General features: G+C 44.4%; 2 protein-coding genes across 15 annotated transcripts in view; one reads left to right on the top strand and one right to left on the bottom strand.

Annotated features, from left to right (window-relative positions):
* Window positions 1-7,641: 7,641 nt before the first annotated feature.
* On the bottom strand, window positions 7,642-14,766 carry LOC148006270 (uncharacterized). Its single transcript, XM_087659541.1, has 4 exons — window positions 14,534-14,766; window positions 13,676-13,747; window positions 8,145-9,060; window positions 7,642-7,851 (listed from the first exon to the last, which is right to left on the bottom strand). The coding sequence occupies exons 1-4, from the start codon at window positions 14,764-14,766 to the stop codon at window positions 7,825-7,827; spliced, it is 1,248 nt and encodes a 415-aa protein (XP_087515667.1). The 3' UTR covers window positions 7,642-7,824.
* Pals2 (protein associated with LIN7 2, MAGUK p55 family member) overlaps window positions 8,426-15,803 on the top strand; it is an 84,854-nt gene continuing 77,476 nt past the window's right edge. For 4 of the 14 annotated variants that reach the window (XM_087658060.1, XM_087658068.1, XM_087658063.1 and 1 more), the window contains exon 1: window positions 8,836-9,329. The gene's annotated coding sequence lies outside the window, so the exon portion shown is untranslated. 14 annotated transcript variants of the gene reach the window in all.

The following is a 15,803-nucleotide window of genomic DNA, read 5'->3' on the forward strand; positions in this document are numbered from 1 at the left end:
GACCTAAAACGTTCTTGATTAGGTAACATACCGACATCTCTGTGACTGGATCCAGTGTTCTGGTTGGCCAGACATGGGTCAAATGGTCACTCTGATAATTTAAGGAAAGGGATATTTTTATTAACATCCCAGGCAGACTCTTATGCAACAAGCGATGAGAAATATTTCTCCAAAGGATGAGACAGGCTACAACTGTCTCAAAATAAAGAACTTAATGTCTGCTAAATAAAAGAAGCGCAGCTCTTTGTTATGTGCCTCAAGCTCTTGACTGTTTGAATGTATGTGTTCCTGCAAAGTTCCTGTGGATACCTATTCACAAGTGGCTTGGAGGTGTGTCCATAACAAAGAGTGACTAGGAGCTGAGAATGGAGTCCATGTGAGTGGGATTAGCCACCTTGGAAGTCCTTGGTCTTCTGTATGAGGACAAGGTGACAAGGTGTTAGCATTTTGTCTAAGCTCTGCCCCACAGTTACCTGGCAACAGCCAGGTATCCCTGACTATAAAAGGGGCTGCTTGCCCACTCCTCTTTCATGTTCTTGCCCTTGCCTTCTTGCTCCTGCACTGCCCCCTCACCTCTTCCTCCCCCCGCCCCCCCGCACCCGCCACATGCTCATGGCCGGTCTTTACTCCTCTATTTCTCTGATTATTTCTCTCTGCCTTTCTCTGCCTCTATTACCCTCTCAACTCCCCTCACCATGCCCTGGATAAACTCTATTCTACACTATACCATCATGTGGCTGGTCCCTCAGGGGGAAGGGATGCCTCAGCATGGGCCTGCCGAGGCATCCCCTTCCCTTGTACCTGACCACACCTCCACCAAAACATATCCCCTCCTCTTTTTATCTTTTTATAAACACATCACAAGGTGTCATCTATGAAGTGGAGTCATTTCTAGACAGCAATCCAAAGAGTAGACTTATCTTGAACTTTCCAGCTTCCAGAAATGTGAGAAAAGAAATATCTGCTTATAAATGACTTAACCTAAAATTGCTTAGATAGGGCTGCGCCAAGGGGCTAACACAGGCTTCCTGTTCTGAGTCAGCAATTTTTGTTCCTTGTCGAATCCCTCAGTGACCGGTCAAGTGAACATCTATTCATATAGGAGACATTCGAATAATACATAAACAAAAACACAGAGATTATATAACAAATGATTAAGTAGCTCTAGTTAGCCACAAGTCTCCCTAGGACAATTGTACTATGATGTTTAATTATGTTTCCTCCCTAAGACAGAGAGAAGGTTGAAATAAAAGGGGTGCTTTTCTCTCTACCTGCCAGGTTCTCTGGGCAACGGATTCTAAGACAGTCCCCTGTGTATGTTAGTAAGTGGCCTTGAATGGACACCAGCAGGGAAAAAAGGAGCCAGGAGTGGACAGATGGGGGCAGAAGGAACTGTCAACGATAAAGAAGCCTGAAGGACAGTCTCGGCTGTTACTGGGTGGTTGCTATGTTAGTGTGGGACAAGACTATCTTTAGTACAATGGGCTGTCCCATAAACACTGGCCACATTCTACTGAGTAACAGAAACTTCGAAAAATTCTGGGTCGGGGGGAGTAGCAAGATGGTCCAGCTGTCAAAAGTGCTTGCTGTGAAGTCGGTCTGAGTTCCATGAAGGTGGAGGGAGAGAACCAACTCCACAAAGCTCTCCTCTGCCTCCACCACTTGCCTTGGCATATGCCTGCAAGCACACATTTGAGGGTGGAGGGTACACAGGACACAGGGAGGTAAAGTCCAATATACTCACGATCCTGGCCTCAGTCCCCAACACTACAATTTTAAAAAACCCAAAAATTATTTTTATTGTTATTTAAAATTATTCATTTCATTTCTTTTTTAGAACAGTTTAGAAAAATTTGCACTTTGGTATCATGTACTTCTGTTGCAGCATCAAAAGCCAAGTGACTCTACCCAGATTCTACATCCTTAAAATACACGCACAGGATAAGTGTGCAGATCATGATGATGAAGCTGAATTAAATAACATGTTACAGAGAGCCTGTCATCGTGTGACTTGTTCTATAATTCATCCCAGTTGAGTTGGCCTGAGATTTACAGAGCACTCTGCATAAGCGATGTGAGATGGAGCGGGAGTTTCCCACCTTCCACACTGGCTGGGGCTAGAACCCAGCAGGTGAACCTAACTCCTATTTCTTCACCTCCTCACTGTAAAACAGGAAGTACACCTAGCTGTCAACAGGGCGTTCCACCTGTTGCTTTGTTTTTGTTTTGCATGTGAGCTCTCACCATGTAATCCAAGTTTGCCTGGGTAGTTGAGGCGGGATGAAAAACCTAAAAGGTCTTCCTGTCCTGCTTCCTAAGTGCTTGTAATTCAGGCATGTGACCCCCAATCAGAAGGAAGCTCTGAGAAGCATAAGACTGTGCCTGTTGGGCGAGTGTGAAGTCTCTGGCAGATTCACTTGTAAACAGCCTTGATATTTTACTTTTTTTTTTTTTTTTTTTTTTTTGGAGCTGGGGACCGAACCCAGGGCCTTGCGCTTGCTAGGCAAGTGCTCTACCACTGAGCTAAATCCCCAGCCCCCAGCCTTGATATTTTAAAGAGGAACTAATCACCCTGTGCTTCTTACCATAGTAGCCGCATCTCTTTATAGTGGGCCATTAACTTTCAGGCTTTTGAACAGCCAAAACAGTTTGTCCTGGCCATATCCTACTAACACTACTACATGTGTGTGTGTGTGTGCACGTGTGCACACACACACACACACACACACACACACACACACACACTCTTCCACCTTTGTTTCTATCATTTAATCCTGACGACCATCAGTCAGTTATTTGACAAATGCTTTAAATATCTACTGTGCTTCTCCAAGACCTGCTTTCACCCTTGGTGCCCTGCAGAGCCTCTGGAAGAGCAGCACATCAGCTTCCTTCACGGTGTGACCTTGAACTTGGCCTCTTTGTCACTATTAAGACTCTTTTGTCTACCACGTCCAACTTCTCTTCAGGACCTCCTCTGCCCTACAGGGCTTCAGGTCTCTAGGTTTCTCCAATGAGGTCAGAACACTATACACATGCCTGTTGATGCTTATAGGGTTTTTAATTTCCGTTTTCATGTCAGTTAAAAAAAATCCCTTTATACCTGAGGATAGTTAAGTTCCCCTTATACAGTTATAAATGGGAGTAGTGGGACATAAAAGCCCACTTGAAAAGAGAACCGGAAGGGTTAACTAGATGTCCATGCTGTTGCAGGGTAAACTCAAGCAACCTTGTTAGGCTCCCTACCTTAAGTCTGATTGTCCTCGGAAGAGCTCTACTACGGTGCCTTGCATATTCAGGAATAAGTATCAAGTGCAACTAGCAACTTCTCTGTTCATTAGTCTTCATCTGTTGTCCACCACCTAACAACTTAGTTCCAATAGATGTTTACCTACCATATCAGCATTGTGGCAAACGCTGCAGAGCCTTCTCATGCACAGCATCCTGGACTCTTATCTTTAAGCAAGATAGGGTTGGAGTCTGGGTAATGGGGGGGGGGGAGTGAAGGTAAATATTTAAACATAATTTGATGCTTTTATAAAACAGACTAGAAGGGGGACTAACAGAGGCAACTATGTTTTTGCAGAAACTCAAAGGAGGGCACTTACCTCCCCTCTTTATGGTGATGCAAAAAAGATTTCAAAGAAGAGGAGGGGGAGGTGGATGGAAAAGTCTGGATTTGGGCCAGCCGAGGTAGAGGAAGGCATGCCTACAGAATGCACGGGCCGGAAATACAGAGCTACACGGCTGGAGTGACGAACATGCAGATGGGGAGCCTTGACCATCACAACTGGCTTTAGGTGTGAGGTCCCGTGGGGAGTAAACGGACAGGGATAAAATGACTGACCTCCTTGGTAATTTAGGTAATTTAGGTATAGGTAATTTAGGGAAAGCAGCCCTTGGGGCAGGGAAGAATTAGGAGCCAGAGGAGATGGACAAAAGACTCCTTTCCTATAGCTTGCATGTGGGCTTTAGGAGGACTGGGGCAGCCTAAATGTGTGCCTGATAGGGGAGCCTGTGGGAGGCTACGAAGGAAATGCAGGGCAGGGCACTCTGAAAGGGGATAAATGAGGGTGGTAAGAAGTAGCAAATTTATTTTAGTCGTGTTAATTGGAACCGTGATTGGTTTATCCAGATGGAGATACTCAAATCTCAATATGGAGTGGAAACAAGCAGCAGCCCCTAGCATCGCAGTCTTCCAATCTTTCCATTCTACCGTTTCCCTCGGAAATCCTCTCTGCTCTCGGTAGGACGTGTGTGTTTAAGGAGTGGGAGAAGACAATACCTGAAGCTCTCAGAGACACGACAGCCAGAAACATAGGATTGACTGGTTATACAGAATCAGTGAAGGGAAGGAAGGAAAAGAGAGGCTCAAAAAGTCAGGGTAGGAGCAACCCCTTAAACTCTGCAGAGAGGTCAGCAGGACGAATGCTACCTAAGCAAAGACCCCCTGGTGCCCATAGAATACCGCTGTCTTCTGTTAAGATGTCTGACAGACCAGTTATGTGGGATTTTAATAGCACAGTGTTCTGCTATTAAAATATCATCAGGTAGGAGCTGCTGATGCTAATATTTTATTCCCAGCACTTTCCACCAATAAATGTGTGAGTAAATAAACAAGTATATGGATGAAATTGTCAATGGTGAGGAGGCAAAGAGTAGTTTCAGTACAGAGGTGGGCGGAGAAACCAAATTCCAGTGTCTAAGATATACGAATGGCACACATCTATGTATAAATACATACATGCATACATAATACACAATACATTCTTTTGTACGAAAGAAAAACAACAAGCATTTTAGTTCTTAAAGCTGATGACTTTAATTGTAATGGCTATTATTATTTTTTTAAAGGCTATTGTGTTCTTTAGATAGCTAGTTAGGGAGAAGATTCTGCTAAGAATAAAATTTGTTTATTTTGGATTGTCTGTTGGCCAGTGAGACTTCAGAGAGATTAAAATTACAAGAAACGTCCCTGACAGCTATCTAAGAAAGCAAGGCTAAAACAATATTATTCACAGTCAACTGTGGTCCAGGGCTTTGTAAACCAATGCTGTTGGAATGCTCAGAGATTTGGGAACCTGGAGATCTCCAGGCAGCCAGGTGAGACTAATCTGGGGAAGCTTTAGAAAGGAGATAAATTTAAGCTGTTTTGAAAGGAGACTATTCTAGTCAGTTGGCAAAGAGTCTTACAGCACAGGATTAGGTGTTTTAATTTGATTACTTGAGATAATTTGGAGCTACCCCAGTATCATGAAAGACTGTAAATATTCCCAGGAAGATGACTCATTTCCACAGTTCCTTCCTCTGCTGCACAGTTTAACTCCCTGGAGAACCCTGAAACACCGTTACCCAGGTTGTACCCTAGGTCACTACGTCTATGAAGGGACCCAGGCACCAGTGGTATTTCGTGTTTGGTCTTCCCATTGTTGCTAAGTTCTTGTTGCTAAGTTCTTAGGGTGATTCTGATAGTCAAAATGGCATGCAGCATACATTTCTCCGAGAGTAGGGCAAACTGTAAGCGGGTATTGGACAGGCCAGAATTAGAAAGGTTAGCAAGAAGGCTGGAAGTGGGGTGTCCGACCTAGCTTTGTGTGCAGAGATAAAAGCGTCGAAGTAAACTGTTCTGGAGGGAGCCTTGCTTGGGCTGGGTGATGCTTGTCAGCTGCAATTTTTCACAAAGCTATCCTCTAAGAACGCTGTAGTTCTTGTGATGGATCACTTGGAAAATGAGCAAATAGGATGTGACTTTTTTTTTCTTCTTTTTTTTGCTAACATTTGGGGGCTCTTGCTGTTAGCAAAATTCTGGGTTTCTGTAATAGCACATTTGGTCAAAGGAGACAACATCATTATATAAAGCTTTACTAACACGCTTAAAACTTTTTATTTTTATGTATTTTATGGGTACTATGCCTACATTTTATGTATGAACATCATATGCATTCCTGGTGCTCTCGGTGACCAGAAAAGTGTCCCAGATCCCCTGGAGTCGGAGTTACAGATGATTGTGAGCTGCCATGTGGGTGCTGGGGAATCCAATCCTATGAAATTGCAAGAATTGCTCTTAATCACTGAGCTATCTTTCCAATCTCAACATGTTTATATTTGAGGGGGAAAAATAAAAGCTTACCATAGATGTTGGGATTTTTAAAAATTCTGATTTTTTTGGTTGAGTTATAGCTAGGTTTTAGTGAAATTATGATCCGTTCAGACTTTAAAGTTGAGATTAACCTTGAAGGAAGAGGAAAGTCAGGCCATTGAGAACACTGAAGAGAAAGGTTCAATGTCATTTTCAGTCATAACTGTCTCCTCTAGAATGAAGCTTTGTCATAGGTGTGGGAAATGGATGGGTGGTGTTTCAGGAACGACAGTCTCTCAGAAAGGTGAGCTGGCAAGCAATGTTCAAGTCAGATCATTTTCAATTGACTCTGGCATGTCCTACTTTGAAAGTTTAGAAGAAGGGCAGAATGTCACAAGGTGGGCTATTATTTATAACAAGAGGTATTGGTTCATAGTATAACTGGTACAAGAGTGTTTGATAAAACATAGACGCTGACAGAAAACTTCACTGGCAAGAGCTCCCGGGGAGGAAGAGACTAAAGACAGTTATTGAAGCAGAATCATTTCTCTGATCCTGAGATGAGCTACCACAGTGATCAGCCTCCATCTATAACTGCTGTCAGTGTTTAGAGAAATGATTTGGAACTGTACATGAAATATACTTAGTCCTGCTCTTACAGGCTGGTGCAGACACACAGGGGACAAGAGTGTTGGCTAGGGCTGGTCCTAGAGGTCTACGTGTTGTGACTTGACAGGTAGAGACTCTACTTCCTCCTCAAAACTCTCTCAGCTGATTTCATCCTGTTCCTAGGGACCGAGTAGAGTGTGGTAGGCTAGTACGGTTTCCACTAGACCTTGGCAAAAATAAAGGCACAATGTAGGGAGCAACAGATCCAGAAACGGCATTCACACCCTACCCCTCTACAGAGCAGCTACAATATCGGCTTGAAAAGTCTGTGGCGAATTGGGAACCGGAAGGGCAACTGTCTAAACGTTTTCAGTAGAGTGCTGTGGGAAGGAGCCACCGAGTATATAGAAAAGGAAAAACAAACAAACAAACACCCGGAAGAGTCCACACCACCACGAGAGGTCAAACCATGTTACCCTTCTGTCTATGCCTTACTTCACCACTGGCCTCTGAACCCACTCGGTCTCATTTCACCAGGCAGGCTTGGTTACAGGGGGCCACAATACCTACCCAAAGTTACTCCGTGCTCCTTTGCACATTCCACTTTTCTTAATTGCTTCCAATTTCCTTTTCTCAGGTTTGCTGTTCTGGGAAAGAGGGTTCTAAATTAACACTCTACAAAGTCCCCCTACATGTTGGTTTGCAAAATTAATGATCCTCACGGCAGAGCAAATTAATCTTTGATGCTTGGTTGACGCTAAAGACAAAACTCACTGGGGCCCTCTTAAGACATAGAACCAGCGTTCCCCTCCTCCTTCCATGCCTGCTACATCCACAGAGGAGGCAGTGCATTACACCTCAGAAGTCCATCTCTGAATCTTGTCGCTAGTCTGTGGAGGAGCTGTGTAAGATGCTCAGAAGCTAGGAGAGACTACGCAGAGAAAGCCACCAGATGATGGTCACAAGAGAAGTTTTACTTGCACTTTCTACATCTACTGAGGAGACACGTTGTTCCACTGAAAGAACACGTACTTGCTTCAATTTTAGGGAGAATATGACAGCATCTTCGAGAGCCCATAGCTTGCAGAGAGAGGGGATTGGAAGCCCTCGCACTGCCTTGGTGTAGTTCTGCCAGCTCAGTTGCACTGCTCGGTTCCTTTTAACTGAAAAAAAAAAAAAAAATTAAAGCTACACGCCTGTCAAAAGGACATTTTTTGAGAAGGCACCCATCAGCAATCATCCCACTCCACGCAGGGTCGCGGCTGGAGGCACCGGTACTCCACCTCCTTCCAGGTCTGGAAAGGCCAGATGTTTGGGAGGGTCTGGCTAAGCCCGCTTCAGGATCCCGCCCCAGCCTGGCACTATGAAAGAAGCTAGTGTCCTTTCATTTGTCGGGTGTGAACCATAGCCTTCTGTTGGGCCTTTGGGAGAAAATTCAGTCCCCCTTCAAGTCCACCTCCGAGTCAGGGGCGTAAGAGCGGCGGTCGCGGGCTCCTGGAGTCTCGCGTCTCCTTTGTGCTATAAGCCGATCTCGGCCGATTCCCGTTCCTCTCCCACAGAACGCTGAGGACGCGCGCTGAGCCAGGGCGACCCTAAGGGACCCGCCCGCGGGGCCCTCTGGTGGCAGCACCTGGCGGCCAGGCCACAACGGAGGGGCGGGGCCGGGCTGGGCGGGGGCGGGAGGGGGAACCTCCGCGCGCACGAGTCCGCGCGCTCTACCGCGTCCGGCGCACGCGCGAGGCCGGGAGGAGCGCGCCCCGGCGGCGGCGGCGGGAGCGGAGCGGCTGAGAGAGGCTGGCCGCGCGGGCCGGCGGGCAGCGGCGGCGCCCGGAGACGGGCGGAAGGCGAGGCTGGCGGGGACGGCGGGAGCCGCCCGCCCGACCGCGAGCCCCTGAGTCGGTAGATGGGGCTGCGCGGCGCCCGCGGCTGAGGAGAGGAGCGGCGGCGCGGAGGCGGCCGAGGTGCGAGCCGGTGAGTGGCGGCCCCACGCGGTGCGGTAACGGCCGGCCCGGGCGACCCAGCCTGGCGGCGCCACGCGGGCCCCGCCCCTGCCACCTGGGCGCGGGAGCCGCGGCGTGTCCCTCGCGCGCCCCTCGCCCCACGCGTCCCCCGCGGGCCGCCCCTTCCGGGCGGGGCCGGCCGCCTCCCTCTGCGGTGCGGACGCCTCGGCGTGGACCAGAGCGGGCGAGCGGGCGAGGGAGCGAGCTGGCTGGCGCCTGGGACAGACACCTTTAGGGGCTCTGAGATTCCGGGGAGGCGGCTTGCTGCAACTCCTGCTGCCACTTCCGAGCCACGAGGTTCCAGTTGTTTGGCTAAAGTGGCCGTGGGCGAGCACACTCCTCTGCGGGGGCGGTCGCCGCTCAGCGCGTGCTCTCGGAGCCAGGACACATTTGTCTGAAAGCAGAAAGGTGCCTGCCTTCTTTTCCCTTCTATTTTGGCCGGACGGCAGGCCGGAGAGGAGTAGATGGAAGATCAGACAGCGCGGTGACAGCTTGTGGATTGGTTGGGGTGTATTTGGTTATTTTTCTTGCGGGGGGACTCTTTTTTTTTTTTTAAACACATTATTGGGAGTTTATTCTCAAGGTACCAGTTCCTGGGATCGCTGCTCGAGATAACATTCATTAAACTCCCCTTTTCTGGGGTGAGTATTTGTGTAGGTGGGGAGGAGGAGGGTGAGGAAGACTCCAAGGCTGTAGGCATGGCTCAGAAAATTCTCCGCATTACTCAAAAAGCAGCCGGTTAAGGGCAGGCTAGCCATGCGTTTACTCTTTCCCTACGCCTCTGGGAATTCTTGGAATTTTACTTTTGCCCTCCGGAATGGGGTTCCTTGTGATATAGCTGACAGCATTCGGCGTGCGTTAAATTGGTCTTCACTTGGAAGATGATTTAGCAGCCATTTCTTCCCATGTAGTGTTTCAGATCATTATTTCTTTTTTGGAAACTTACATACGTCTCATGTGTTAGGTGAGGTAATTCACCCTTACCAAGACTGAGATAGTTTTGGTACACTGGTCAAACAAGGCACTAGACATTGGCTGTGTAGTTATGATAAACTACTAGGCCTGATTATAGTTTTGTGGCTAGAGGCCTTATTGCTCTGTAAACAAATAACTTTGGGGGTTGTTTCATTTTGAGGTCATTTGTTTCTTAAAGCTTTCACATGTTTAAATTATTAAATTATTATTTAAATACATACTTTGCTCTATAAGGCTTGTGTTTCTTTTATTCCAAATTAGTGTTACATAATGTACAAATGGTAACACTTTGAGTTGCTCTAGCTTGTCCTATGGAGACAGACTACAGGCTAGGTAGGAAGGAGCCGGGGTGTGTGTGTGTGTTTGTGTGTGTGTGTGTCTTCTGAATTATTCCAGTGAATCTCATTTGCACCTTGGAATATTGAAATACACACACACAGAGTTTTGAGGTAAAAATATTAAACTGTTCGAGTTAAGTTTGATAGCTATATATTAGAGAATCCTTCTCTTCAGGGAAACTGTTGGAGTTTTATATATTTTTTTTAAATATTTGATGGAGCGATTTGCTTTTTTCCCCTGAAATAGTGTCAGAAGGCTGCTCAGGCTGCTTCTCTCTCCTTTCCTTTACACTTGAGATTAAAAACAACAACAACAACAACAACAAAAAAAAAACAAAAAAAAACAAAAAAAAAGAGAAAGTCATGAGACACTGGGTAGCTTTTTATAATGTTTCAAAATTGTGTTACTTGTTTGAATAATTTACTATACCTATGTAGGCTTTACCACTGAGTAATGAATGATTGTCAGAAGACTACAGATTCTTTAATGAAATGTTTTGCACATTTTGGATATTTGAGCGTTATCAAAAGTGGGTAACATCAGCAAATCATTGCTGAGAGAGTTGCAAACAATATAAGGTTCAAGCTAGTCCAAGACTCAGACAATTAAGACACTAAGACCTATTTGTATAGTTTATGTCATTTACAGTCAGTGCAGATTACAATGACTGAAAGGGAACATTTGTAAATTGTAAGTTGGGTAAGTAGTATCCCTGATATTTCTCGTTTTCAATGTATTTCTTCTGATATGTAACTAAATTGGTATCAGAACTTACCTTCAAGTAAATGTGGTTACTGACAAAGGATATGATGATATTTAGGGATGGTCAAACAGATTTGAAAAATACTCATTTGAGATAACCGTCATCCCTAGAAAAATCTATAGTGAAATATTACTGTAGTTTTGCTTTACTGTTAGTTTTTCCCTTCCAAAATAGTTCTCTGTTCATAAACATGGAATCTTAAATCATGAAGATCTCTCTACTTCCGTGTGTGGCACTAGTATTTGATTACATTTTTCTCTCTTTTTTTTTTTTTTTTTTTTTTTTTGTGGTTCTTTTTTTCGGAGCTGGGGACCGAACCCAGGGCCTTGCGCTTCCTAGGTAAGCGCTCTACCACTGAGCTAAATCCCCAGCCCCCATAGGTGTCACTTTACAGAGTGTTTTTGGTTGGAGCGGCAGTGATTACCCCAGACTTGACTGTTATTTGTTTGTGACCACTTGGGGGAGCCTTTGCAGTTCATCTCAACAGGACCCTGCTCTGCGTGTTCTGGCTGCTAAGCATCCTGGGCACTTTGCCAAACTGCTGGAGTGAGCTAAGGAGGATGCACTGAGAACTGAGTCTTGATCTCAGTGTGTGTGATGACTTCTCCTTTAACTCACACTCCACTCCACTCACAGAGTACCTCCCCTCACAGACTTATTAACAGTGTACTTTTTGGACTACTGTTAGTTACATGGGCTAACTAACCATGAAACAAACCTTAGATTCATGAGTGCTTTATAGTTTTCAGAGACCCAACTTTACTGGCATTAATTTTAGAAGCAATGCAGTTTTAATTACTTGCTTAATGTCCGCAGATATTAGTTGTGTTGAAGGGTCTGGGGAGAAAATCACTCTTGTATGAAGTATACTAGTTCAAACTTTTTAAAGGCTTCTAGAGGAAGAGATATCAAGCATCCCTTGTAGTTAAATCTGCATTCATTTTCCTGCAGAGAAAAGGTGGTTTTCTGTTTAAAATCTATATATACCCTTTGACCATTAAGTTACGATTATTCTTATCTAGTATAATAAAGTCAGATTTATACATTATCTTTTCTGACAATATTTAACCTCGTATGGCCATTTCAGAAAGTGAACGCAGTTAAACAAAGTAAAATGCATTTTTAATAGGTCAGAGAGAAGTTAACTTTTAGAACCTTCCTTAATTATGATAGAATAACTCAGAGACCTTTATCCAGTCTTTTTCATGGTACATTCATTCACATAATGACTAACAATTTGGAGTAGTTCCCATCTTCTGAATTGCTTCTTTTTTTCCTTTAAGACCTTTTGCTTTTGTTCTGAAATTCATTTTTCCTTTCCTTTAAGAAAAGATTTATTCATTTTGTATTCGTGTGGATGTGTCTGAGTGTGTGCCTGTGTAACACATACAGGTGTTGCCCATAGAGGTTAGAAGCCATTGGATCTATTGAAAGTATTTACAGGTGGTTGTGAGGTGCCCCGCATCGGTGCTGAGAACTGCACTCCAGTCCTAGAAGAGAAGTAAGCGCTTTAACTGCTCAACTCCCCCCCCCCCCCTTCTTTTAAGTAGCATACCAGAAGAGACATTCTGGAGAGTGTTCATTTGTAGCTAGCTTTCCCTGACACTCGAGTACTGTTTTAAATACTTGGGGATGGTAATTTGAAAAGGCCTACCCTGTGAAGTTATCCCAGGCTTAAGGCAGAATGAAAATTGAAATAGAGGACAATACAGTGAGTAGGCTGTTGTTTGTTTTGTGGTTTTGTTTTGTTTTACTTTTTAGCTTATTTTCAGGTTTTCCCCACTATTGGCTATCTTCTGCTTGTGACCTGACTCTCACTCACCGTGTCATACTCTGCCTTTTCTTTTAGACCTCCCTGCTCTTGACAGTTTCCTCAGCATCCTTCCTGCGGCTCCTCTTGTTGCTCTCCTCTGCCTGCGGAGCAGCACTTTCTGTTCTCCCTAGTGGAGGTGCCCACCAGCAGCGTGTATGTGCGTGAGAGAGTGTGTGTGTGTGTGTGTGTGTGCCTCTGTGTGTATGTGTGCCTGTGTGTGTGTGTGTCTGTGTGTGTGTGTGTCTGTGTGTGTGTGTGTTTACAGTACCTGCTCAGACACTAGAGACAGCAGTCAATACTGATGTCCTTTGTCTCCTGTCCGGCAGACTAGCTTACGTCACCAGAACTTGGTTGTACTTACTGTGACCATGTACAGTCACTCCCAGCAGACACCCTGTGATAGGATCTGTGCTCAGTCATTCCAAAGCAGTTTTATCTTTACCTATTAATTTGATACTCAGTTCTAAATATTTGAAAAGCATTCCACTAGGAATATACAAAAGAATTACACTTAATGAGGAGAATTTACAGTTTGTTTAAGAATGATATATGTGTGAAAGAATCAGTATATCATGAAATAATAAAAATGATGATAACGAAGGGGATTTCTATTGAAGACAAAAGGTTTCCTTAATAGTAAAGGATATGTACGAACCAACAAACAAAAGATTAACGCTGTGTAGGCAAAGGTCATAGATAGAATCTGAGAACAGGAAATCCAAATTATTTTATGCATATGTTAAGACTTTGAAACTCACACAAACTTAAATTAAAACTGAGTATTGGGTGTGGCAACACACATCTGTGCACCCGTCAGGAAGCTAAGACGACCAAAGCTGTACAGTGAGACCCTGCTTTAAAACTGACCAAGCCGAACCATCTTATTATGCACTATTTTCATCTGTTAGATTCACAGACAGAGAAGACAGAGCTTATCAAGTTTTCTCACATGTTATGAAAGTACAAAAATATTAAAAGTAGATGCAGTTGAAATTCTAAAACCTGTTAAGGTGACTGCTGGAAATTAAATTAAGGAAAGGCTAGAAACACGCACAAATCAACACCGAGGCTAAAGGACAGACATGCAACTTACTTACCTGAACACTGACTTGTAATGCTGCTTTCTGGCTTCACTCGCGAAGCTACAGAAACTGGCCTTCTGTTCTGTTCTTCAAAAAAAGGGGGGTCATGAGTAAGTACCTTCTCCCTTGGTCAGATCATCATCATCTTTTATCCTGATGCCTGGAAGACTGAGTGAAGGAACTAAACTTAATACCTTTATTAAAAAACAAAACAAAACAAAAAAAGAACCCAGTAAGTAATTTTGTGCCTTTGGAAGAAATTTTTTACAAACTTTGTGTCACTTGAAAATGTACTGAAGACGTCTTAGGTGGTGATGGTACACACCTTTAATGAGGCAGAGGTGGGCAGATCCCTGAGTTTGAGGCCATCCTGGTCTACAGAGTGAGTTCCAGGACACCAACAGAGAAACCCTATCTCAAAAACCAAAACCAAAATAACACCAAAAGCACCAACAAGAAACAAGTGAGTGACAGAACAGTTTGAAGACAATAGTTTATGTTCACTGCATTGTGCATGAATCATGGTTTCTGTGCTTACTTGTTCTGTGGCAACAGAGATCTTAGCCGAGTAGGAGAGATGTTACTTAAAGGTGGATGACAGCTGGAGATGCAGAAACTGTTTAGGAAGCTTGAGAGCATGAGAGGAATGACTCGTTATGGGCTGTATGCTTAGGAAAGAAGGGAGGAGGGCAGGCTTACAGACCCGGGAGACTTCAGAGGGCCTTCATGTTGGGAAGAGTGTTGGCTTTGGGCAATGTAAGTGCATTTAGTTAAATGTTTAAAGAGTGCTTGCTTGGCCAGGTTTGGTAGGTACTTTTGCTGTAGAGTGACTGGTACAGTGTGATCTTGTAAGTGCCTGTCCTTTGTCGTTACCCTATGGTAAAGGATTTGGACTCTGGCATGCTTTTATTGGTAAAAGCCCCAGACTCAGAGCTTGAGTATAAATTAATACATCCTGCGGAATATTCTGTTAACTGCAGAATCATTGAGAGTTTTGGAGGTTCTGTGTTGGTTAGATTACTTAACATTGGCACTTGCTCTGCCCTTCTCACATTAGGCAGGTCCACACTGCAACAGGCGTCTGACTGCCCCCTTGCTTTGCTCATGATTCTCAATCTCTAATAATAAGGGTTTGGGCTTGCTTTCCTTCCGAAACTGTCATTGGTTGACCTCATCCACTATTTTTCTTTTTATTCAAGACAAATTGCAACACATAACTTGTGGAACGTTCACTATAGGAATGATGGTTTATGTGTTTTCATTCTTAGGAACCTTGAATCTTCTTCCCACACTTGCTTAGTGGGGTGGGTTCAGGAACTATGCTAATGTCCACTGTACATGATTTTGTTTACTAATTTACATTTAAAAATCTAAATAAAATCCTTCCAGAGTCTCTTAGTGTTTCTTGCTGTTGCAACAGATTGCCATACTTACTGACTTAAACAAAAACCAGTGAATTTCTCGCAGTTCTGAAAGCCAGAGGCCTGAAATCAATGGTGTTGGGCCCAGATCAGGACATCCCCAGGCTGCCTGTTGGGGATCTAAAGAGTTGTTTAGTTGCTTCTTCCACAGCTTCTCATGTGCATTCCTTAGCGTGTGCTGCATGACTCTCACTGGAGGCCACCTTGAAAGCTCAGCACTGTCTTCCCCATTTCTGTACCTTTTCTGTCCCCCACTTTCATCTTCCCTCAAAAGATCCTTATTTAACATGATCACAGTCTTTATAAATTTTTTCTTGGTAAGGTAGTGTTCAGTTTCCAGAGGTTAGGACAGATTCCTTTGGGAGACCTTTGTTCAGCTTCTCAGAAGAGTATTTAGTTTGGTTTAGAAAAAGGAGAATGGCTAAGAAATGTCTTTCTACCCCATTCTCATTCTGTAAAGTAGTTTTTCTTAACAAGGGATACTTTTGCTGACACTCTATCCTCAGGAGTATTTCATTGTCACAGGTGAGAGGCGTTGCTGTTGGTGACTGGATTCTAAGAGAAAGAGTACCCTGGACAGCCCTGGAAAGAAGCAGTCACTCAGAATGTCAGCAGCACTGGGGTTGATAAACTCTAGTCTTAGGGCATCTATTTACTGGATGTGGTGACACATAATACCTGGAATTTCAGTACTGAGGATGTAGAGGCAGGAGAATGACAGG

Source organism: Rattus norvegicus, chromosome 4 (assembly GCF_021556685.1).
Source record: "Rattus norvegicus strain SHRSP/BbbUtx chromosome 4, alternate assembly SHRSP_T2T, whole genome shotgun sequence".
Classification (NCBI taxonomy): Eukaryota; Metazoa; Chordata; class Mammalia; order Rodentia; family Muridae; genus Rattus; species Rattus norvegicus.

What these genes read in the sequence shown, in the direction of transcription:
- LOC148006270 (XM_087659541.1), bottom strand. Translation starts at nt 14,766, where the DNA reads ATGAGCAAAGCAAGGGGGCAGTCAGACGCCTGTTGCAGTGTGGACCTG. An exon ending in TCCAAATCCTTTACCATAGG is followed by an intron (nt 13,748 to 14,533) that starts GTAACGACAAAG and finishes CTTTTTTTGAAG; the next exon opens with AACAGAACAGAAGGCCAGTT. An exon ending in CTTACGCCCCTGACTCGGAG is followed by an intron (nt 7,852 to 8,144) that starts GTGGACTTGAAG and finishes TTTTTTTTTCAG; the next exon opens with TTAAAAGGAACCGAGCAGTG.